The sequence below is a fragment of the Lampetra planeri genome, chromosome 4 (assembly GCF_965212315.1).
Source record: "Lampetra planeri chromosome 4, kcLamPlan1.2.h2, whole genome shotgun sequence".
Lineage (NCBI taxonomy): Eukaryota > Metazoa > Chordata > Hyperoartia > Petromyzontiformes > Petromyzontidae > Lampetra > Lampetra planeri.
Window position 1 is genome coordinate 25,877,854 of NC_136110.1, and position 24,841 is coordinate 25,902,694.

Consider the following 24,841-nt stretch of genomic DNA (forward strand, 5'->3'; position numbering starts at 1 on the left):
TGTGCGCGTGTGTGTGTGTGCGTGTGTGTGTGTGCGCGTGCGTGTGTGCGTATGTATATGTATGTGTGTGTATGTGTGTGCGTGTGTGCATGTGAATGTGCGTGTGTGTGTGTGTACGTGCGTGTGTATGTGTGTGCGTGTGTGTGTACGTGCATGTGTATGCGTGTGTGTGCGCGTGTGCGCGTGTGTGCATGCGTGTGTGTATGCGTGTGTATGTGTGTGTGTATATGTATATGCGTGTGTATGCGTGTGCGTGTGTATGTGTGTGCACATGTGTGTGTGTGTGTATATGCCGTATGTATGTGTGTGCACGTGTGTGTACGTGCGTGTGCGCGTGTGCGCGTGTGTGTGTATGTGTGCGCGTGTGTGTGTGTACATGTGTATGTGTGTGTATGTGTGTGCACATGTGTGTGTGTATATGCGTGTGTATGTGGCGGTGCGGTGGCAGAGGGGAGCAGACAATGCTGACAGATGGCATTTAAAAGACAAACGCGCGCAAGCAAGTGAATAACATTTGCCACAGCACTTGTCCGCTGCTCAAATGCTGTGCTCGGAGCACTACAAGTCATGAGATTTTTATGAAATGCCAAGATAATCTAGTTATTGTCTTGACTTAAAGCTTTCGTGACTGCAGGAATTAATATTCTTTGGGTCTTTCGGTGAAGTCACGTAGATAGGTTCAAAGAAAATAACAAAAAAACTACGTTTCGATCGCAACACAGGCGGTCGTCATCAGGAAAAGACTTTACCGAAAGACCCAAAGAATATAAAATAATATAGTTATTATGTGGTTTCAAAAAAAAGTTGTATACGGTTTAAAGAATTGCGGCGAAATAAATGCATTACTAGGACAACAAATGCAAAAATTAGCAAGTTTAAATTGAACCCCGTCTTGTGCATTCATCACTCCACCTTTCTCCAGTGTCGCTATCTATACTATGCCTTTGAAATGTCTTCTGCCATTTCATTCGAATTCAATGTTCATTCGTTCGACGGAAATTCCCGCTTAGCCAGTTAACCAGTTAGTTTTCGGTGGCAACTGTACTCAGCAGCTACAAGCAACAACAACAACAACGACGGAGTTACTGTTGGGGTGGAGAGGTGCCCCGTCAGTAGCCAGCCACGATTATTTTGAGTTGTTGTATGACGAGCACTGCCTGTGCAGTTATGTGGGAGACACGGCCGGGGTGGATGAGGAGGCGGGACATCATCACGCACTAACCCGCTGTTGGCGCGATTCAATGCTGTGGGACATCATCATGTAAATAGCCAGCCAGACAATTTTTTTTAAATTAAATTTTTTGATTGTGAATATCCAACGGTAACTGGAGATTGAGTGGAGCAGTGGCACAGTGGTTGGCACACTGCAGTCATTGTAAACCTGGCGACTTGGCTTCGCACTAACCATCGCGGTGAAGTATGGCCAGCGTGTGGAGGCCTTCATCCAGTGGTAAAATGACAAAGGGCTGATAATTGTTTTTTTACCCTTTTATCTGGCAACAAAACTGACACCTTTTTTTTTTACAAGGAGTCATGTTTGCATAGACCACAATACCTGCAGTCATAATGCAAACAAAAAACATAACTCTGATAATGTATGCACTGTCCTTGAAGTTGATTGGTCCACACCCGAGACAGCTTTCCTTAGAGCCTAGTCTCACATGGTGTTGGACCAGATGACGCCTTTTGGCGTCATCTGGTCCAACACCATGTGAGACTTGGGCGTCATCTTGTCCAACACCATGTGAGACTAGGCTCTAAGGAAAGCTGTCTTGGGTGTGGACCAATCAACTTCAAGGACAGTGCATACATTATCAGAGTTATGTTTTTTGTTTGCATTATGACTGCAGGTATTGTGGTCTATGCAAACATGACTCCTTGTAAAAAAATGTGTCAGTTTTGTTGCCAGATAAAAGGGTAAAAAACCAATTATCATATTTTTTACTGGCAAATGAGGTTCCAATGGTGACAAAGGGCTGTCAATGATTAATAATAACAGAAACAGTAACGAAAGCTATTCCTAATATTGTCTTTTAACAGACAAAAATATATCGTACATAAATTGCACGGTATATTGATGATGCGTTATAATTGTATTAATTATGAGTATTCGTATTTTTTCTGGTACAAGGCAGTGTCAACGAGACGTGCGATGAGTTTTGTTTACTTGTGCTTTTGGCACGATATCATTTTCAAGTTGTAGAAGTTAAGCAATCGTACGTACGTGCTCGCATGAGAATAGTATTTGACGTGGCTTATTGATTTATATCACAATTTTCTGCGGAACACAAATAAATGCACAGGCTGTGTGCCTCTCCGAACCGGTTACCACTGCTGAGGTGTGGGACACAGCCTATGAAACCCTCACCAAGACTCCCGAAGCTTTGACGTTATATCACAACCCCTGTTTGTCCCTCACCAGCAGATGGTTTCACAGTGATATATAAATGTAATTCAAAGCTCATGGAGCCTGTATGAGAAAACAATAATTTCCTTCTCTGGCTGGCAGGCAAGTCTCTAAGAGTCAAACTCACAGCTGCCATTACTCCTTCCCATTGGTCTAAAGGATCTGGATAAGGGAACCATCACTGGGCAGCGACTGGAATTGGCTCAGGATGATCATGATGATTGGAAGTCTATTGAAGCGTTCTCTATTTGAGCCCTTAATCTGTGATGGGGTAAATTATTCTATATTGGTTTTATAATTATATATTTTTTACACATGTAGGTTTTTGCTTGTTGTGCTATACGGCTCGCCGATGTATTCTCGGGTTGTACCGGTGTTGTTTCGGCATTAATATCTGACGTTTCCTTCCGTGTGCTTGTAGTTTCTTCAGGAATAAAGGAAAAGTAGGTCAAGCTCCAAGGACATGGAGCGAAACTTCGGACGTAGTACTGAACAACACGCCTTATATCCTGAAAACTCATTGAAGACATGTGCAGCACAACCACGAAAATCTACGCAGTAGTGCATTTAAGAAAAGCTGTGAACCCAACCTGAGCTATTTTCAGTTCAAAAGCTCTAAGCCAGGTGAATTTCTAGACTCGGGTTAAGCCAATAGCAAGCACCCTGCTGAAGCTGTGGTTATGCATGTGGAACACTCTGGCGGATCAATGTCTGTGCATCATTAACCGCGTTATGGGGCTGTGCTTGGTACAAGGGAACTGCCGTTTCAAAAATCAGATAATGAAATCACGAATTCGGGCGTCTTATTTCAGTCGGCGCATGCACGCTCTGGGAGGTCGGGCCGCGCTTGCCTGGCGCGTTCTGCCGCCCGACGGTGCCCCCGCACACGTTGCCCTCGCATATCTGCCTGGCCAGACGCAGCTGCAGCTCGTCCAGGAGACCGAAGTTGTCCACGTGGTGCACGTGCGTCTCCGACGGCTCCGAGGCGATGGCCCGCAGCTCCGCGTCGTCCACGCTGTCCGTGACGCCCACGGCGAACACGGTGACGCCGGCGGCGTGCGCGGCGCCGGCGGCCTCCCGCACGCTGTCCGCCGAGCGCCCGTCCGTCACCACGACGGCGACGCGGTGGGCGCCGATGCGGGCGCCCCCGGCCTCGCCGTAGGCGCTCTCCGTCAGGTGCCGCAGGGCCCCGCCCGTGACGGTGCCCTCGCCCACGTAGGCGATGGCGCGCACCGCCTGCTTGAGCTCCTCCTTCGTCTGGTGGGCGTCGAGCGGGAAGGCGACCTCCACCCGGCTGCTGTACTGGACGACGGACACGTGCGTGGCGGAGGGCCCCACGTCGAAGGCGTCGATGAGCTGCACGACGAAGTCCTTCACCTTCTCGAAGTTGGGCGCCAGCACGCTCCGCGAGCCGTCCAGCATGAACACGAGGTCCATCGGCACGTCCTTGCACAGGCCGCCTGTTGAGGGATGAGGAGGAGAGGGGAGAAAGGAGGAGGAGGAGGGAAGAAGAGGGACGAGGAGGGGAGGGAGGAGAGGGGAGGAGGAGGGAGGAGGAATAGTGCCACTTTTTTCCCACTGGCACATCCGAGCTGAGCCAACGCGGGGGCCCTTGCTCTACGAACGTTTTTTCCAACTGCGAAATTTGCCGAGCCCGAGCCAGAACGGAGCCGTAAAACTCTGGACTCGTGAGGCGATCTGAGTGTTGCCTCTCGTGCCCAAGCAGGGCCGGCGAGAGGAGTCAACGACGCTTTCACTGCGTGTCCGTGAATACGCCGTGAGGACGTGGCGTCACTCCGTCGCCGACATGCGTTGCTGCGTGTGGCATCATCGGCACGGCTCAGCTTCTGCACGCGGACAGTCATTCTGGCGCCTCCTGAGCTGCTCGGTTTTACAGTGGACAAATAGCTCTGGCTCTTGACAAAAAACACACCAATGCCATGATCTTGTGTTCCACCAAAACTGCTCTCATATTTTTCAAAAAGATGCATTTCTGTCATCAGCAATTCAAAGTCCACACATGTTGTCACTTTTATATTGTATACATATTTGCGAACAATGTTGCAGCATTTGGTATGTCGAGGCCCCGTCGAGACATCTGACACCCTGTTGACATCATTGCCATTCCTGTAAACGGGCTATAATCGTTAATTCTCCACACCGGCTGCCACCACAGGCACTGCACTGCACCCAACGCCGGACTACTGCACGTTTAATGAAGGCTGCCCACCATACTGACGGTATTTCACTCCCAAAACACCGCAGTGGGTGTTTCCCTTTACACACGTCTGAAGCTGTCCGCTCCGTGTTTCGCAATACCTGCAGGTGCCCTCTCCGCATTGGGGTCTGGGCTCCCTCTCTGGTGCCAGTCCACGGGGGGGTACGGGCGCTCCTCACCCCCGGAGCCAACGCCGAGGCCCGAGCTGTCACCATCTGCGACGCGGCATCGAAGGTGACAGCAACAGCACCACAAGCGAACGGGCCGACAGAGAGCGGCATTCACCATAAAGGTTTTCGTGGGGGTTAGATCGCGTAAGTATAAATGCGTCGTAACCCTCCACTACCCGACACAGCAAGTAAGGTTTGTCACGTAAACAAAACGCCAATTAGTTACCACTTCAGCCCACCGGTGTGTTGGAGAGTAAATCCACAACATTTGAAATTTGAGTACGACGTTTCGCTGGTAATTACATCCAGGATCATCGGGCGATTTACTCTCCAACACACCGGTGGGCCGTAGTAGTGACTAACTGGTGCGTTGTTTACGTGACGAACCTTCCTGGCTGTGTCGGGTGGTGGAGGGTTTATTACGAATAATATTGGTCGCGAAAGCCTCCGTGTTAAGCAGAGAACAGCATGCAAACGGATACGGCGGCTCATGGTCTCCCGGGATAATACTTGCTTCCTCTGTGGCTTAGACTGCGATAAAGAGGTTAAAAGTAAAAGAATATATAAAGGTGCAGCCCTGAAATTTCCTGCTCGCGAAACTGCCCGGTGGCATTACCGCCACCAGAGGGAAGCGAGAGAGAGAGAGCGGCTATCTCGAGGCTTTGGCTGACTCTCTAGGCTGGGGAAGACGTCTTGGAAGAGGTGGGCCTACCCACACTTTACCTCCCATCCAAACACGACCTGCTGATCAACGAAATGGTCGCGTGGCCATTCCACGCCTCCCCCCCCCCGATTTCCCGCACCTCCCGATGAGCACGGCCGGCTACGTACGGTGTGAAAGAAGTTCAACATACACACGTACATTTATACTGCGTGGTGAGCAGAAGGGGCAGGATTCAATAAACCTGCGTCATTGTTTCAACTGCCACGCCTGGAGGTGGCATCGAGCCGAGGGCCTTTTAGATTGCAAGTCAATCGTGGTCATCGTTGCACCACAGCATCATCCAATGCAGAGGTACAGAGAGGTAAATTGATTTACGTTGAATCCTTTCACCGGAAGATAAAATATAATGAGATGGAGACGGTCATTGAACTCCACTGTGATCGGGCATTATCGCGCTAAAACAGTTAAGAACACTTATTCGTTTCCATGCGTCTATGTTGAACTTCTTTCGCACCGTGCTAATCGGAGGTGCTGGGGAAAGACAACAAACTAAACACAAACAACATTCTCAAGAGAAATGAGTTTTCAATCTAGATTTTAAATTGCAAAACTCCAGTGGCTTCCTAATGTCGGAAGGAAGAGCGTTCCAGACGGCCGCAGAAGCGCATCTGAAAGCGCGCGATGCAATGACCGTCTTTGTTCGATGTTGAAGGGAGAGAGGGTGGGGGCAGGACTGGTTCTGATATCGCTTGCCACTGATGTCAGCCATAGCTGCCAATCGAATGCGGGTCGCGGGCTTTAGAGCGCAGTGCGCTAACCACTGCACCACAGCTCCACCCCTCCCTCAATATGTGTATCTGTCGGTGTATCGACGGAGAGCAATGGCGCTTCTCTATGCTGTGAAAAAAATTAATTGGTCAAAACAAACACCTGCCTACCATGTATATTATTGGTTCTTTCGGTAATTAAAATGTATTTAAAGTTTAAAATGTATTTTTGTTTTATTTTCTATCTACGTGACTTTACCGAAAGAACCAATAATATGAATTCCTGCAGTCACGAAAGTTTTAAGTCGAAATGCCTACCATGTATTTTTTATTTATTTAGGCAGTGTTAACGATGGGCATTTAAATTGCTCCTTGCTCACCACTGGTTATTCATTCATGCATTGCCATAGCATGTCCCCCCCCCCACCGCGTGCGGGAACAACGCAATGCTGGTGCGAGGACCTGTGGTGTAGTCTTGCGACGTGACAACGCGTTGTTGCAGCGACAGCAGGGCACACACGGCCAGGATGGCTGGAGCGCAGCCTGTCATTCTGATCTGCAACGCGGAGACAGAGTTCCAGCACAGAGAGCCGCTCGACCGACCGCCAGGGGCAAGCAATCTTCAGGCTGGCACGTTGGAAACAGCGGCTGGGGTTGGCAAAAACGATGCCCGTGTGCCACCTTTGTCTTCCCACCCAGTGCTGATTTAAGTTTTTTTTTTTGGTACGGGGAGGACAGCTCTGATAACAACTCGCCACTGATGTTATCAGGTCGACGGGATTGGTTGGGCACTCTCCTGACCACGATATCACTGCCACCGACTGCCACACAGACGTACATTGTTCTATTCAGTGCAATCCAGTGCTAGATAAAGGCCTTCAGATAACCTCTCGCCACGGTGGTGAGATGTTATCTGCCTCGCCTGATATTCAGGACTTTGTGGGTTCGATCCCGATCCCGACCCTGACGCCTTTATATTTGGAGTTTGCGTGTGCTCCACCGTGGTTGCGTAGACTTTTCTCCAGGTCCTCGGGTTTTCCCTTTAAATTTAGAATCAACGTCACGCGTTTAGAGTATTTGGCTGCTATACATTTCCACGCGATAAGCCCCTTCGTTGGGCTATCATTTGTGGCCATGTGGCTTCTAAAATAAAGCTATGTAGCTCAGGGGACCTTACCTGGTAAAATCAATTAGTATATATATTTTAAAAAATGTGATTACGATCCCTCACGGCTCTATTACGCCACAAACTATTTCACACCTGCACATGAACTCCTCTCATCGCTTCATCTCCACGGGGGTTCTCTTATTGGAGCCATTCCATCACCGTTCTCAACCCTCAGCCATAATCCCTTCAAGCGATTTGTTATCGTCAAGCCCCCTGAATATAATGTCTCTAATTTGCATTTGCTATGTGATGTGTTCATTTTCCTGTCTCAGTAGTAGACGTAGTTCCCAGCACGTATTTCTCCTTGCTTCTTTGCACACTTTTTAGCTTTTGTTCCACCGATTCGTATGTCATGGCAGGTAATGTTGCATTGATTGCGAACGTTCTTGTTAAGGCGCATCTGTATGTTGCTTTTCATTATCGAAATAAACATTTCCAAAAGCATAGAAGGGTGGGCTAACCCATGCCTGGGGTTTTAAATTTCAAGCTTCCCATGACAAACTTCACACTCTACCCATGCAGCACTCGGACAAACTACATAATCGATACTAAACTGTCAACACATTTACATTCATATTTTTTGTAACTTCATCATTAATCCATGAGATAGCATTTTAAACTAATGTATTATATATTGTAATGAAACAGAAGACATCTATTAACTAAATCGCTATCAATCAATATTGCACTCCCAACAGTTCGGGACAATTAATAATTAGAGAGATATTTTCAGAATTGAGCAATTTTGGCTTTAACATAACAATACATGCCAACAGAGGATGAGCCGTCCCAACTCAAGTGAGACTCGTTCTCCCACTTCACAGGGGGCGCTGCTCTGCCCTCACAAAGAGCCTCCTTGTCAAGACTGCTGCGGTGATAGTGGGTTAACGAGACCGCGGGGGGGGAAAACACCCCGACTAAATAACCACATTAATTGACACGTTTTTAGTACGTTGGCACCACAATATTGCTGTAAATCTGAATGAGAGCTTTATAGCTCATCGGATTCCTCAAGTAGAAATAAAATATTCTGATTATGAACTCAGCACGGAGCACAGTCCAGGCATTTACTAATGCTAATATTAAAATGTATTTTTAGAGAAAATGTTTGTAAAAAAAAAGTTCAGCGGATGTCGAGTAGAAAAGAAATGCACGTTGAGCGAATATTCTGCCATAACAAGGTCTTAAAATTACTTTCATGAAATGTGTTTTCATTTACACATGAAATTACAAAAAAAAATACTAACTAGTACCGAACATTAATACACTACAGTCATGGAATAATCTGCCAGGCTTTCTTGAATTATTGAATGTAGCTAAGTAGTAAATGTATTACAATTTAGCAATGCCCCCCCCCCACTACGCATTGCAAATAACTTAAATCATTACATCTCATTTGCATCTAAAAACAACAAAGATATGCAATGCATGATGGTATTGCCTGAATTGAAGCATCAATTTTTCACGGTGGTTGCTGAGGTCCACTTTCCCTCACAAAGATGTCTATAATTACTTGTCAATCACCATAGTCAGTTGGCTATGGAATATATGCGAGGAAGGCTGTTTAAAACAACTCAAAATCTTTAAAGCGTATATATTTTTTGTGGACTGTGGCTGACAGCAGTTTTCTGCAGAATAGCAAATGCCCACACAATATTAACTTATAAAAAAAAAATTCACAATGTTTTTTTTGCTCATGCCAATATTATTTTTTGCTGAACAAAACGTCGGCGCCTCTTTTGTGGCGGGCATAAATCTGCCACCCAAAAAGCGCCATCGCATTAACAATAACCCGGGTTTCGCAATACGCGCTAAGCACGCGGTGTGCAGGGCACGGTACGTGTTGCTTCGCTGACGACGGTGGCAAGCGAAACAAAACGAACGAAAAGAAAGGGAGTTCGCGACAAACGGGCGAGCACTTACCGCTTCGTGAGCCGCCGACCGCAGACACAACTCCGCGTGGCTGCGCACCTCTCTGCTTGGCCTCCGCGGGACCTCTTCAACGGCAGAGGGCACGGCTGTGCGGTGCGGCTGGGACCCCCAAAGGACCGGGGAACCGCCGATGCACGCCCTTTCTCCCCCCCCCTCCACTTCCCTCCGGGGCCGTGAGACTCTCCACTGGCTAAACAAACACCCACAACGCTTGCCCACCCCACCCCTGCCACCGGCCAATATGCCCGCGGTGCCCAATCCCGCGAGCATAAGTCACACAGCGGCGTGCGAACGGGCTGCTTCTCAACACTTTGACCGATTCCACAACCCCCCCCCCCCCAAATGGTCTCTGGTCAAAAGGTTGACACGGGTATGCGCTACGTGGGTCGTGACATAATAAGATTATCGCCGTGATTTAACCACCACCATCATCATCTTCATCAGCCATTGTGAATCCACTGACGGATGAAAGCCTCCAATGGTGCCTCACCGAATCGTTGTCGTTTTGCAAACAATCTACATCGCACCAGCTCGTAACTGTGGGTTTAGGTGTGCGGTCATTGGGGTAGATTGCCCATACCACGCTGGATCATAATAAGAGGTTGGTGAAAGTGGCAAAAACGTTACTCGCCTCTTAACAGCAATGCATGCACCATCCCTACTTGGAACCTGGTAGATCAATTATAATTGGTAGATCCAGCAATTATTTTCAGACAGTCAACAGACGTGAGTTCACATGATCCGGCCATTTAACCAAATATGATGAAATTGGATGATATTGGCCAACATGATACGAACACTGCATAAAAAAAACCCTGCAATGCAAGGTTCGGATAATTTGCACGAATTTAAGAAGATGCAGAGTGGTTTCTTCACATTGGATTGAGATAACGCTTCAAAATCAAGAATCAAGCTGGACTACACGAATCACGAATCAAGCTGCAAAGGTGTATTCAGTGGCAAAAGTTCGGGTGCAATTGTGGCACAACCCCAAAATAAGCCATCACTGATTCAAAAAAGTATGCATACTTTTCCCAACACAGTCAATTTAATACATTCAATGATTGCCTTTATTTAACAGCACGTGGCATGAACAACAACTTGCCCTTGGAGGCCAGAATATTTGCGTGGTTTGCTGTCACCTGGATGGGGTTTTAGAGCCGTTTCTTGCCTCCGCCAAAGTCCATCATCACCACCACGTCAACGTCAACATTCGGTGCAACACATTTGCATCTATTGTTGTGGATAGCTGTCAAGATAACACCATTCCGTGGAGTGAGCAAGTGCTCCCGCTTGTCGAGGGTCCAGCACGCTGATATGAGCGCGTGTACTCAGATCATCATTTGCACGTAGCCATAACTGAGTGTCGCTCGCTGGTACGTGATATGTTAGCATCGATAACGCGTCTGGCACGTATTTACCAACACCGTTACATGGCAGAACCGTGAGAGATGGAAATGGCTTGGGGGACGCCTTGATCCAGCAGTGGATTGATCATGGCTGATGATGATGACGATGATACCAATGCATTGAAGCTCTAGGCTACCATGGGATTCATTCGCCGCCGCGTGGATTGAAACCGCCACAATAGTCATGCGATGCACACTGCAGTCGGCTTACATTGGTTTTTGTTTTAGCGGTGTAAAACGTGGCCCTTGAGCCAGGTATATCCGTGTGTTTGAGACCGTTTTCATTCATTTTATTTCATGTTTTACCTACGTGACTTTACCAAAAAAACAAGAAGTATTTACCCGTGTGTTTGAGCCAGGTTTACCGTGTGTATGAGCCGGGTTTACCCGTGTGTTTGAGCAAGGTTTACCCGTGTGCGTGTGCGCCAGGTGTATCCATGTGTGTGTGATAGGTTTTACCCGTGAGTGTGTGTGTGTGTGGGCCAGGTGTATCCATGTGTGTGTGATAGGTTATACCCGTGAAAGTGTGTGTGTGTTTGCCAGGTTTATCCATGTGTGTGTGTGTGTGTGATAGGTTTACCGGTGTGTGTGTGTGTGCCAGGTGTATCCATGTGTGTGTGTGTGTGTGATAGGTTTTACCCGTGCGTGTGTGTGTGCGCCAGGTTCATCCATGTGTGTGTGTGTGATAGGTTTATCGGTGTGTGTGTGTGCCAGGTGTATCTATGTGTGTGTGATAGGTTTTACCCGTGAGTGTGTGTGTGCACCAGGTTTATCCATGTGTGTGTGTGATAGGTTTACCGGTGTGTGTGTGTGTGATAGGTTTACCGGTGTGTGCGCGTGCCAGGTGTATCCATGTGTGTGTGTGATAGGTTATACCCGTGAGTGTGTGTGTGTGCACCAGGTTTATCCGTGTGTGTGGTGTGATAGGTTTACCGGTGTGTGTGTGTGCCAGGTGTATCCATGTGTGTGTGTGTGTGATAGGTTTTACCCGTGAGTGTGTGTGTGTGTGCACCAGGTGTATCCATGTGTCTGTGCCAGGTGTATCCATGTGTGTGTGATAGGTTTTACCCGTGAGTGTGTGTGTGCACCAGGTGTATCCATGTGTGTGTGTGTGTGATAGGTTTACCGGTGTGTGTGTGCACCAGGTGTATCCATGTGTGTGTGTGTGTGATAGGTTTACCGGTGTGTGTGTGTGTGTGCCAGGTGTATCCATGTGTGTGTGTGTGTGATAGGTTTACCGGTGTGTGTGTGCACCAGGTGTATCCATGTGTGTGTGTGTGTGATAGGTTTACCGGTGTGTGTGTGCACCAGGTGTATCCATGTGTGTGTGTGTGTGATAGGTTTACCGGTGTGTGTGTGCACCAGGTTTATCCATGTGTGTGTGTGTGTGATAGGTTTACCGGTGTGTGTGTGTGCCAGGTGTATCCATGTGTGTGTGTGTGATAGGTTTACCGGTGTGTGTGTGCACCAGGTTTATCCATGTGTGTGTGTGTGTGATAGGTTTACCGGTGTGTGTGTGTGCCAGGTGTATCCATGTGTGTGTGTGTGATAGGTTTTACCCGTGAGTGTGTGTGCAGCAGGTTTATCCATGTGTGTGTGTGTGTGATAGGTTTACCGGTGTGTGTGTGCACCAGGTGTATCCATGTGTGTGTGTGTGTGATAGGTTTACCGGTGTGTGTGTGTGCCAGGTGTATCCATGTGTGTGTGTGTGATAGGTTTTACCCGTGAGTGTGTGTGCACCAGGTTTATCCATGTGTGTGTGTGTGTGATAGGTTTACCGGTGTGTGTGTGTGCCAGGTGTATCCATGTGTGTGTGATAGGTTTTACCCGTGAGTGTGTGTGTGCACCAGGTTTATCCATGTGTGTGTGTGATAGGTTTACCGGTGTGTGTGTGCACCAGGTTTATCCATGTGTGTGTGTGTGATAGGTTTACCGGTGTGTGCGCGTGCGTGTGTGTGGAGAGACCGAGTCATAAAGCGCCGCATTCACCACGCCGGAGCCCGCTGCGGCCGGCACACCCGTGTCACATTCTTGAGCAGCAGCGCTCGTTCCCAGGGCTCATATCCATCATTTGCACCCAGGAATCATCGCCCCCAGAGAACCTATCCCCTGCCAACGCCATGCCAAGCGTCCCTTAGGACCTACCTGCCGCTCAGGGAATCCACTTTTTTGCAACACGATAAAGAAAGCTCTTTGCAAAATGCAGACGCTTTTCCCATCAGCCACTAGTTGGTTCACGCTATGGCCAATGTATGAGGGAGTGCATCTCGGATGTGGAGTGGGACATTTGAAGACTTGGATCCACGTTCTTGCAGATTTCAAATTGTATACACGAAAAAAAAGCTCGTTATGACCAAACCACGTGGAAGGCGCCCGATCCTGTCACATCTCGTAACCACCGTGCGCAAAGGTCACTCCCCCCCCCCACGACCAACCTGCACCAACCCACACTGATCAGGGTGTGAAGTATGGTCAAATGTCCCTTGTGGCCCACAATGTGCTGGGAGGCCCTTATGCAGCAGTGGATGTGCAGGAGGAGGGTGTGCAATGAATTAACGATTCACAGGAAGCCCTTCCCTCCATGAACAAAACATTTTAATTGAATTCTGGACCTTCGGGGACTAATATGTTCTATTTAGGCAGGCAACGTCTTGGCCGATTTCAGTCTTTAAGGTTTCATTAGCAGAGTCAGGCCTGTGGGGTGCCACGGTGGCAAGATGTTACATACCTCGCCTGGTATACAGGAGGTCGTGGGTTTGATCCCGACTATATTTGGAGTGTGCATGTTCTGCCCGTGGTCGCGTGGATTTTCCTCAGGGTCCTCCACATTCAGGTCACCGGGTGTCCGAGTGCAGTGTGCAGTGTGCAATGTGTTAACTGTGGTGGTGCAGTGTGTTAACCACAGCACCACTAACCACTGCGTGTGCTAACCACTGCACCACCGCTCCACTACATGTGCATCTTCGTTCATATCTATAGATTCATAGTTTGTACAAATTAAGATTTTTTTTCCCTTGATTTAACGGTCGTGTATTGTTTGTACATTTGTTTCGATCTATGGCGTTCACAGGATTACATCTGTTAGGGCCTTTTTACCCCCATCCCTTCTGTGCGTTTTTTAACTCGCAATTTGAGGGCACTTATTAAGCAGAGCTAATGAGTTTACAGTTGTCCGAGGTCACACGCCCCCACCACAGCGCAATTCTCTGCCTGGGTCTCTTGCCACACCATTTTAACCTTTTGACCTACAGGTTTATATGGTTAGTTATTTGTACTCATCAGAAGGCAGTGTGTACAGTTTCATTGTATTTTGATTTTAACGATTTTTGCTGTTATTCATGCAATGTATTTTGCAACTTATATAACATTATTTTAGGTTGGATATTCCAAGAGCTGGGACAGAATGGAGATGCATTTGTGAGCGCTCTACATCAGTTACAAGTGATGGCATTACCGGTCATGCCTCCCCCCAACCTCTACCCACCCCCCCCCCCATTACTGATCGTGGTGAAGTATGGACAAACAACCCCCACCGCTGGGCCTGAGGGGCACTAATTCAGCAGCGTATTCCAAAGTGGCTCTAATCCGTCTTTGTTTTGTGAAGGTCATTATGATAACGGCCGTATTCGTTGTGCAGTCATCGCGAAACGTCTCTACCAGCCGCGCCGTATTTCTCACGCTACTTTGGGCCGTCACGATGGCTTGAGTTGTTCCTCTGGAGGCCGGAAGATCGTTGGCCGACGTTCGTTCGGCCGGGTTGATGATGTCGTTGGCCGTGATTTTTAGTTTTTTTTTCCACTCAACAAGAGTGGCTCGCGTGGGAGGCTGTCCTGTTCCCCACGCCGTGATTTTTTTTGTCGTGCTGGCACGGTTGAGCAACAGCTCGTACTGATGATGCTCGGAGCTAAAGCCCGCGACGGTGCATTGAGGCCAGACGTATGCACGTCTAACTTATTTCGCACTGTATGTAGCCAGACAGCATAGGCAAGAAGCCTGTCCCCCAGCCCACCACCCCTGGCTCTGTACAGCACTCTTGGGTTTTGGGTGTGAAAGCTGACGGTAAACTCAAGACTCGGCACCAGGCTGCAATATGCAGACCCAACCCTCAGCTATTCGCTGTCCGTGCACCGGATTGGCATTTCACAGCTTGCCACCAACAATTAGACGTCAGCCCCGAGCCTCATCTGAATATTAAACAGGTTACCTGGTTTGCAAATAGTCGGCACTTGTCTTTACGATTCTATTGGGGTTGCCTTTGATGTCGTACGTCGATGTTCAATGGCAGTGGAGGGAAAATTATTGTCAATTTGTGCTGCAAAATGACAGTAATAAAAAAATTCATATTTTACTGCTTTGGAGTTTCCAGGATGGCTTTAGCAAACACATATCAGCAAATACATATTTCGACGAAAAAATGTTGGGAGGTGCAGCTTAGATATCGAAATGTGTCCAACTGCTTCACACTTTCTGATAGAACATGAATTGACAGCTATTGTAAATTAACAAACGTAATTTGCAAACCGTTCGTTATCTGTTAAAATAATGCGTTAATTTTGACTGAAAATGCCATGATTTGTGTTTTGTTGAACCAAATGCAATCACTTTTTTTGCAACCAACGCGAAAACCCCATTCGTCAGAAAAATACACGCTGTCAGTATAAGTCCCTCGTGCACAAAGGCTGATGACTCCTGATAACAATGAAACCAGCAAACGAGTTGTCTTTTCCTGCTACTGCCTAAAATTAAGAGGCCGCATTTCTCAGCTCCGTTTACATTGTTGGTCATCATATGCCGTGTACAAAATATATACAGAAAAAAATCTCATCTTGACGTGCAAAGTATGCCAAGATTTTGTCTTGTGCTTTTATTGTCTGGAACGTATTCTTTGCTTACACTACTATCATTTGCTGTACCATTTACGAAGAAGCCGTTTAAAGTAATACAGTGAGGCGTTGCTTTATTTCTTTTTTAAACCGAAGCCAGCAAAACAATAAAAGATGAAAGGGTGTAATTTTAGAGCTTGACTACTTTGCTTTCATACCAAACGTTTTATAAGAAATAGCATATCCCCTATAATGCTCAAAGCAGCAATAAACACTTCAATAAAAGCATACACTTAGCATATATGAATCGAGCATTATATTCTACGTTTCTGCCTGTGTGTCGGATAAAATCCTTCGCTAAGTTTGATTAAATCTCAAGTGATAACCCATTGCTACGGTTTGCAGAAGCACCAAAGAAGGAGAGCGTGGTGTAGTATGACCAATAAACAAGAGCCTTCCCATGTGTCCCGTGACAAATACTACGTATGTATGTATGTTGAACTTCTTTCGCACCGTACGTAGCCAACCGTGCTAATCGGAGGTGCGGGAAATACTACTGTGGCATTCAAAATACTATTCTTTCTACTTCCATTGAGCCTCCATCTCCTTCCACGCAACAATATCCCTATAAGCCCGCGGGTTTAAAAATATTTTGTCTACCAGGCACATTTGCTCGTATCATTGAGCTTAAGCAGATCAAGCACTGCACTCTATCTTCTAAAACCAGGTGTGGTGGCGCAAGCTTGTAGTCCGGCACTTTGGAAGGTGGTGGTTGGCAGATCACACGAACTTTGTGACATTTCCAAACCCACTAAGCTGCGAGGTGACCAGGAGATGGTAGCGCAGCAAGTGGAATTAATCGATCTGTGCAGAATTTTTGATTGTTATCCCATCGATGCTGGATTATTCCTATGGATTGGCTTTTGCTGCCCCCTTGAAGCCAACACACACATTAATGCAATTGGCCAAACATCCCAATTCAGCAGGATCCTCCTGAAAGAATCCTCATGCTTGTTGAGGCTGTCCGTCCTGAGTAAACAGAGAGAATTGTTATTGTTACACGAAACCTTGCATCCTCACCAGAAGTGGTTCCCAACCTGTGGTCCGTGAACAACTGGTGGTCCGCAAGGCTGTGGGAATCGGTCTGTGGAACTGTTGTAGATACGGTGATTTTTAGTATTTTGTCTTTTCGAAAAAGATGTTATTGGTGCATGGTGGTCTGTGAAAAAAAAAAGTGAGGGTTGGCAATACAGAAGTTTCTGGATTAAGAAATATTGAAAAACCACTTCTCTAGAGGTTATCCCAGTTATGGTGAACTTTTCTCTCCCTGCTACACCACGTGATAGGCCATCATCCTACAGAGCAAATCAGTCAGCAGTGCCACCTACTACCCAGGAGTGCCCTGTAGTGCCGGACGCCTTTTATCGGTGAGACCCAAAGGCCTTAGAAGGCCGTGGCCTGGTAGTTGATGCCGTCTGCCGAATAGATCTGGCACCCCTCGCTGATGAGCTCCAGCTCCTGCTTCTCTCCCTGCCAGGACACGAGCTCGGCGAACTTCTCCTTGGAGATGTGGCCCTGGTCGAAGGCGTCCATCAGGGGCATCTCGATGCCGTCGACCATGACGAGGACCTTGCGGAGGATGTGGTGCACGCGGAACGTGAGCTTGGCCTGCAGCTTCCCCTGCAGGTCGTGGATCACGCCGCTCAGATCCTTGAGACGAGACTGCAACTCCACGTACTGGGAAACGAGAGGGTGCGTGGTAAAACGCACGCGCGGCAGAGGTCAGCCCAAGGGTATTCCACACGAGGGATAGGGATTTGCATGCAGAGGAGAGGGCGCTCCCCCAAGTGTCTCGGCGGCTGAAAGCGCCTTCACGTCGCTCGTACTGTCAAGAATTCCGATGCCCTGCTTGAAGGCTATCGAAGGGGACCCTCCAATTTCCTCGTCGATCTCGTCAAGGAGCATAAACCATCACGCAAACTCCCGGTCATCCTCACAGCAGCTTTTAGCCATCAAACAAAGATGGTCAGTGCATCATGCGCTTTCGGATCTGCTTTTGCGGCTTTCTAGAATGCTGTTCCTTCCGATATTAGGAAGCCACTGGAGCTATGCACTTTTAAATCTAGATTGACATTTTTTTTTTAGAACTGCTTTTTGTGTTTAGTTTGTTATCCTTCCACCCGCACATCTGATTTGCACGGTTGGTTACGTACGTTGTGAAAGAAATTCAACATACATATAATGGCAGCTGTCCCTCTGCAGTACAATATATATACAGCACCAGCCTGCAAGATGGCATGAGACTGCCAGTAGGCGGGGGAGGGGGGCGATTATATGTGGATTTTGCCCAATTAAGTAATTTGCGAGCAATTTATCATGTTGGTAAATTTGGATCGTGACGCAGTCACACACGGCCTACACTTATTCGATTGACGTCAGAGGCTCTTGGATGTGCACTGCGCATCAGACGACAAGCGTAACATAATAATCATGGGGGTGGAGCGGCGGTGCAGTGGTTAGCGCACCGTGCTTTGAGCCCGGCGAACTTGAGTTTGATTCCCAGCCGTCGCCAACGTCCGTGGCGAGTGATATGTGAACTGGTCATGGACACCAACCAGCACTGGCCAGTGTGGTGAAATATGGTCAAGAATGACACGTTCCTAAATGCAGACTGGTCCTCACCATGGGAATAAAATACAGCCTGTTCTCATATAATGCTGTCGTTGCGTTCCCAATACATTCATCGCGTTATATCCAATTCGCGTTATGAATACACGCATTATAGGAGAACGGACTTCACTTTCCACCGCCGGTTCAAGACCACCAGTGAAGATGAGAGCTGTCCAGTATTCATTTGAACGTGAGGACACTTTTCTTTATTCCCAGCAAGATAACTTTAGAGCCAGTGCACTTGGGCTCCGTAAATCAAGTGCAAAGGAATCACGGACGCGACCTTAAATCCAACGCAATGTTGTCCGTCTCTCACCTCCTTCAGGAGGCCGTCGTACACCAAGTTCTTCTGCGGTGGCAAATTGTAGCCATAATCCTTGGTCAGCAGCACTCGGTACTTGCGCAGAATTGTTTCGTAAGCCTGAGAGAATGCGATCAACATTTGCGTTAACAAGCGTATAATTAAAACACAATTCATCTGAAATGGAAACTGGTAAGCGCCGCCATCATGCACACAAGTGGGTACATTTCTAATTTCCACTTATGAAGATTATTTTACCAGGTAAGGGCCCACTGAGCTATATAGCTCTTTTTCACAAGCAACTTGGCCACAAATGATCGCTCAACGGAGTGGCTTATCAGGTGTAAATTTATATCAGCCCAGATACTCTAAACGCACGTTGATTTTAAATGTGGAGGGAAAAACCGGATGACCCAGAGAAAAATTCCACGCGACAATAGGGAGAGAAACATGCAAACTCCAAATTTCGAGGTGTCAGAGACGGCTTCGAACCCACAACCTCCTGCATACCGTGGCGCCCTAAGGCGCAGTTGACCCAACAAAGGGCTTCAGGACGCCGTACAGAAAATATATGTAAACAAGAAATAAATATAAATCTTTAGTTTATCTAACATATCATAGGAAATCAGTTTTTGGTTTCTCTCTAAATGGGAGAATCTCAGCCGTCAGACACAGTTCTTCAGGCAGAGAGCGTTCCAAATCTGAGGTCCAAGGACTGCAAAGCCCGAGCTCTGAAACTTTGTTGCCGACAGTGTGGCTGACAGAGGAGCGTGGCGTATGATGACCTCAAACTCCTAGGGCTTACCTTCAGTGCCTCTGTGACCTGCTCAGCATATTTCTGGCAGTCGCCGAGGCTGCGGTTGTTCTTTTCAATCTCTTCCACAAGTTTCTGAAAAGGCACGCAAAGAGGAGCAAACCAACGGGACGGTTCGTGTGCGGCACACTTCGCTGGGATGGCTGACCCCACTCAGCAGTACCCATCGCGACGTCCAGTGTTGATTTTGTAGGTGGAATGTTCGTCTACTCGTAGTCATCATCATTATCATCTACTCATGGTCAACAATGTCTACGAGTGAAGGAAGATTGCCACGCACAGAGGCATGACAATTACTGTAAATACTCGCCAAAGACCACAGCAAGATTAACAATGATGAGACAAGGTTAACTCGTCTGAATAAAAACAGCGACTAAGATCATTTAGGAAAGCTGCTAGACACTATAGTGCAGCAAGGGAGTTGACAAAAATGGGTAATTGTATATTTACTATGAAAAAAGATTTACTGAGCTTACCGATCGGCCGAGCTGATAATATTGGGACAGGAGAAGTGCACGCCCCTCACTCCAAGAGACTGGATTGAGATGTTCACAGCTTTCGTGAACTAGACTGAGAACGACCCGATAGGATCCATGGACTACGACGCGGATAGATTTCCACGGGCCGTCGTCGATTGACTAAGACTACGACCAAAATGAAAAGGGCCGATTCAGTTAACGCCGCACACGCTCAACACCGACGCTGCACTCTGCTGCATCGAGCAACGGCAAGGACAGAACGGTGACCGTGCCGGGCACCTCCAAGCGGGCGATGGCCATCTTGAGCTCGTGGTCGTCGTCTCCCTTGATGCTCTTGAGCTGCTCGAGCTGAGCCATCACGCCGTCGTACCAGCGGCGCAGGCTCCCATTAGACTGCTCGTAGTTGGATATGGACTGCAGCGTGGACTCCAGCGGCTTGAGGCTGCAAGACAGAGCGAGGCGCACGGCACTCCGTCAATCGTTGACCCTTGACCGGGACACAGCCCGGTGGCTCGAGGAGCTCAGCGGTTGAAATGTCGGCGAGTAAGCGTTCATGGCAGCGATGGGGTTGAATTCAGGTGGCCACCCATGATTAAATCAGGTTACCAATTGAAGTGATTTTGACTGATTCAGTCCAGTATAAAACTTTTTTTTACCAATTCTTGTCCAGTTAAAACAGTAATACATTGAGTTATCTCACATAACCAAATGTAAAGACCTTTCATAATTCATAATAAAGGCCTTTGTCAATCCCCCGCCTGCTGAAGGCCTCCTAAAGCCTTTCCGGTGCTGTGGACTGTTTGACCATACTTCACCACGTTGGTCATTACGGGAGGGTGAAGATGGAGCGCAGAATCGGTGCAAATATCACTCGCCACTGGGTTCAGCCGTGGCCGGGAATCGAACTCAGGTCACAGGGTTCATCGGGCAAATTGCGGACCATTGTTTGCCAACCCTTCCACCCCAAAATTTTTACGTCAAACAAAACTCTGCCTATGCGGTATGAAGCATGGTGTTGGTAACAGAGGCCTTCTAAAACAACCTCAGAGTGCAACAAACTTATTTAATGATACTGCCTTGCCAGTGGTGCACAAATAACAAATAAACACGTTTATCAATAACACTACCATTGCTCAAAACGTCCCCTTATTATACACTCCATATACTTTCCGAGGCAGTGTTATTGACAGTAGTGCAATGATTGCCCAGGCTCTCAGGCATTAGCAAGAAGCAAGAAACACCCAACAGGGCACTTGTCAAGTGTTTAAACGTCAGTGACTCCACCACTAAGCGTCAACAGGCCTAACGTTCTCACTTAAGCTCGGCATTTGTGGGGAATCTTTGCTCTCATGAACCGGTGCACAGATGCTGAGAGGTCCTCCATCAAGGTAAAGGTGCAGCCCTGGAATTGCGTGCTAACGCCACTGTACGCACGTTGAACTTTATTTTCGCACTGTACGTGGTTAACCGTGCTCATCGGCGGATACGGAGGAAGGACGCCACCAGTAGACGGAGCTCGATGGGACCCCTCTCTCGGGAAAGTTTTCCAACCCTTTCACGCTCGCCAGATGTCTTGGAAGCGTGCGTGTCAGAGTACCCACACTTTATCCCACCACACGCAACCTGCCGGTAGGCTGAATCTGGTCTACCCATTTACACCGCTCAGTGGACAGCAGCGGAGAGGAGCAGACAAAACGTGCCCCCATCGTTTCAGCTGCCACACAGGGAGATCAAATCGACCTGGCGACCTCTGCACTGCAATTTCAACGGGCCCTCACCCAATCATCCTATGGACGCATCCTGTAAGAAGAAGGAGTCGAGCAGCCTTGCTTTTTTTTGCGTGTGTTCGATTGTTGTCCTTCCCCCGCACCTCCGATTAGCACAGTTGGCTATGTACGGTGCGAAAGAAGTTCAACGTACGCGCGCACATACACAGCCACGGCCTGTGCCGGCGGCAAAACCGGCAACGGCTTTGCGGGACTCTGCCCCCCGAGCGTAAACACCCACCACTCTGTGCCGTGCGCGCGCACTTGGCGCCAGCGCTTGACCATATCGTCCGCCCTGCCGCCGTAGCGCTCCAGATTGCCGTCACGCTCGCCGTGCGCCGCGTGCATCTTGTCGTTGGAGGAGCGTGCCGCCTCCACCTGCCGCTCCAGCTCCTGGAAGGCCCACTGGTTCTCGGCCGCCTGCCTCTCCAGGTGCTGCGGCGAGGGGCGTCGGGTAATTAGTTCATGACGGAAACACGTGGGTAGGAGAGGCTCCCGGAGACCCTTACGTTTGAAGGGCCGCCCAGTGCCCAAGTATGAAAATGGCGATGAGTGGTTTAAAGTGGAGTGACTATGGAGTGCAGATCTGCGGCCGTCTGGAACGCCTCTTCCTTTCGGTATTAGGAAGCCACTGGAACTATGCACTTTTAAATCTAGTTTGTTGTCCTTCCCCCGCACCTCCGATTAGCACGGTTGGCTACGTACTGTGTCCACACATACACCAAGAGATGGCAATAGAAGCAGATGAACACAGTGGAAGAGATGTCGGTGAGAAAACATCACAGAGGTCAGAGGTCACTTCTGGCCAGGAACAACTGAGGAAAGGAAAGAATATAAGAAAATGGGGGAGGCCTTTTCCCAGCAGGCTAATATCAACATAAGAAAACAACAGCAGCTTTACAAACTTTTAAATTGCATGAAAAATTAGGCACTGACGTTTTTCAGGAATCAGAGCTTTGGGCCACCAATGTTAAGAGCCTGAAGTTGAATCTGGGTAGTCACCCATGATTAACAAAGTCTCATTCCCATCACCAATGATTGCACAAAAATCTCTCAAATAAATAAGATGTTTCACTTAATTTGGCAAACTTTTCATGTGCAGGATGTGTGGGAAAGTGCATCACCTTCGAGTATGGATAAAATAGGTCACTTCAAGGGATCTCTGCAGTAGTCATATGATATTTACTTCCACAAATATATCTATAAAATGGGGTAATGCACTGCTTTGCATGAATTTTAAACGGAAACTTCACCTCTTGACATCATGCCAATAGTACAATAGGAATAACATTGGGAAACGTATGAAGGCTTCTACAGAGTTTTCCAGCTTATCTTCTGATGTAATGTTTTAAAGTCGACTGCTGCCACGAAGGCCTCGCCTCTACACACCATGTTGATCATAGGGGATGTTTCACCATACTTTACCATGCTGCTCAGTGTGCAGTGGTGAAGGTGGGGAGGGGCACAGGACCACAATTCAGATATCATTCACCCCTGATGTTAGCCATGGCCAGAGATTGAACTCAGGTCTCCGGGCTCATAATGTGGTGCCCGAATCATTGGTAGCAATCAAGTAGTAAAACAAACAAACAAAAAAATCGGCTTCATTTTAATGCCGTGACATTTAAAAAAAATTATCCAGCGCATAGTTTTGAAAATCAAACTTTACCTAATATTTTACAGTGAAAAGCTAGGCTGGTGTGAAAATGTCAATGGGAGTAATTGTACCTTGATGTGGTTGATTTGAGTCTTGATGCCGTTGGCGTCGCATGTACGCAATTCCTCTTCGCACAGTCTCTTCTCGTAATCCTTCACTTGGGACTCTGCCCGCTCTGTGTTCTTTACGACAAAGTCTATCTTCTGGAACCTGGGTCAATAAAACAAAAACAATTAAAATAAAACGTTCGTGGCAACAAACGGCCAACTCTTTGAAATGCCAACAATAATCTCTGTCAACAACGAAGCGTAGACCTGTAACGATGGGCAGTGTGGTTATTGTTTGGAATGTACCACGTGCCGGAAACGCGAACATAATTAATCGTTGGAACATTTGGTATTCGTGCCATACTGACAGCGCAAGGCTATCATGAAGGCACGGTGTTTCACAGATGATTAGAGTCAGCAGTATTATTACAGCAGGGGGCAATGTCGCTATTTGGTTCTGCCCATTTAAGTACATTTTGATAATATGGACCACCAATGACGCCCACATAAATGGCCTTCTAATTTTCAAACTATTTAAAACTGAAAACTATCAAAACTACTCTTAAAATGTTACCATGTAAGGCCCACTGTGCTCTATAGTTCTTTTTCAGAAGCGACCTGGCCACAAATGATAGCACAGCAAAGTGGCTTATCATGTGCCAATGTATAGCAGCCAATGCTCTAAAACACGTTTCTCAACGTGATCAAACATGCAAACTCCAAATGATCCTTTTGGCGGTACCCCGGGGTACCAAGTAATACAAAATGGCCGAAGCAATTAAATATGTTATTTCTGGGACACTATTTTTTCCCAGGGATGTACTTAACTCTGCGACTGGGGTACCAATCAATCCGAAATCGGTGGTGCTACTCTGCGATGTCGAAACGCAGCGAAGACGACTGTGCTGAAACCCTGAACGCTCGTACGCACCGTGGTGGTGCATCGCGCACAGCTCGTCGAGATGAGTCGATTGCCGCATCGCCGACCATCAACAGACTAAAAATGACTGCATCGTGGACTTTATGCGAGATCCGGGGTACCACCATAAGGTTCAAATATACAACAAGTGTCAGGGTCGGGATTGAACCCACGACCTCCTGCAGACCAGGCAAGATAGCTAACATCTCGCCACCATTGGCGAGATGTCCAATGTGAAGCAGGTGCCGTATAAATTTCGATTTAAAGCTTTCGTGACTGCCGGGATTCATCTTCTTGGTTCTTTCGGTAAAGTCATGTAGAAGGGAAAAAATAAAATAATACAAATAAAACATAATAAAATAATTCTCACGACATTTCGGCCACAACGCAAGCATTTCATTCTTCACCTGAGGACGGCTGCTTGTGTTGTGGCCGAAACGTCGTGAGAATTATTTGATCATGTTTTATTTTTATTATTTGATTATTTCCCTTCTACGTGACTTTACCAGGTGCCGTATATTTATGGTTAATATGGATAAACGTCACGTAAATCACCTCGCGTACTCCACAGACATGTCGCGCGTCGCCCTGGGGGGGTTCCGCGTGTCACACCTGGGGGGGGAGGAGGCG

General features: G+C 47.7%; 2 protein-coding genes across 2 annotated transcripts in view; both read right to left on the reverse strand.

Annotated features, from left to right (window-relative positions):
- Positions 1–3,104: 3,104 nt before the first annotated feature.
- On the reverse strand, positions 3,105–9,414 carry LOC144718014 (matrilin-3-like). Its single transcript, XM_078593872.1, has 4 exons — positions 9,318–9,414; positions 6,689–6,782; positions 4,727–4,840; positions 3,105–3,867 (listed from the first exon to the last, which is right to left on the reverse strand). The coding sequence occupies exons 2-4, from the start codon at positions 6,774–6,776 to the stop codon at positions 3,194–3,196; spliced, it is 876 nt and encodes a 291-aa protein (XP_078449998.1). The 5' UTR covers positions 6,777–6,782; positions 9,318–9,414; the 3' UTR covers positions 3,105–3,193.
- Positions 9,415–15,584: 6,170 nt separating this feature from the next.
- Positions 15,585–24,841, reverse strand: part of LOC144717978 (uncharacterized) — a 29,630-nt gene continuing 20,373 nt past the window's right edge. Inside the window, exons 24-29 of the mRNA XM_078593837.1 lie at positions 23,317–23,455; positions 21,830–22,023; positions 20,102–20,264; positions 19,335–19,418; positions 18,545–18,649; positions 15,585–17,295 (exon numbers count right to left, since the gene is read on the reverse strand). Of these exons, the coding sequence (XP_078449963.1) occupies positions 17,002–17,295; positions 18,545–18,649; positions 19,335–19,418; positions 20,102–20,264; positions 21,830–22,023; positions 23,317–23,455 (979 nt within the window). The 3' untranslated portion in view covers positions 15,585–17,001. The remainder of the gene's footprint in view (positions 17,296–18,544; positions 18,650–19,334; positions 19,419–20,101; positions 20,265–21,829; positions 22,024–23,316; positions 23,456–24,841) is intronic.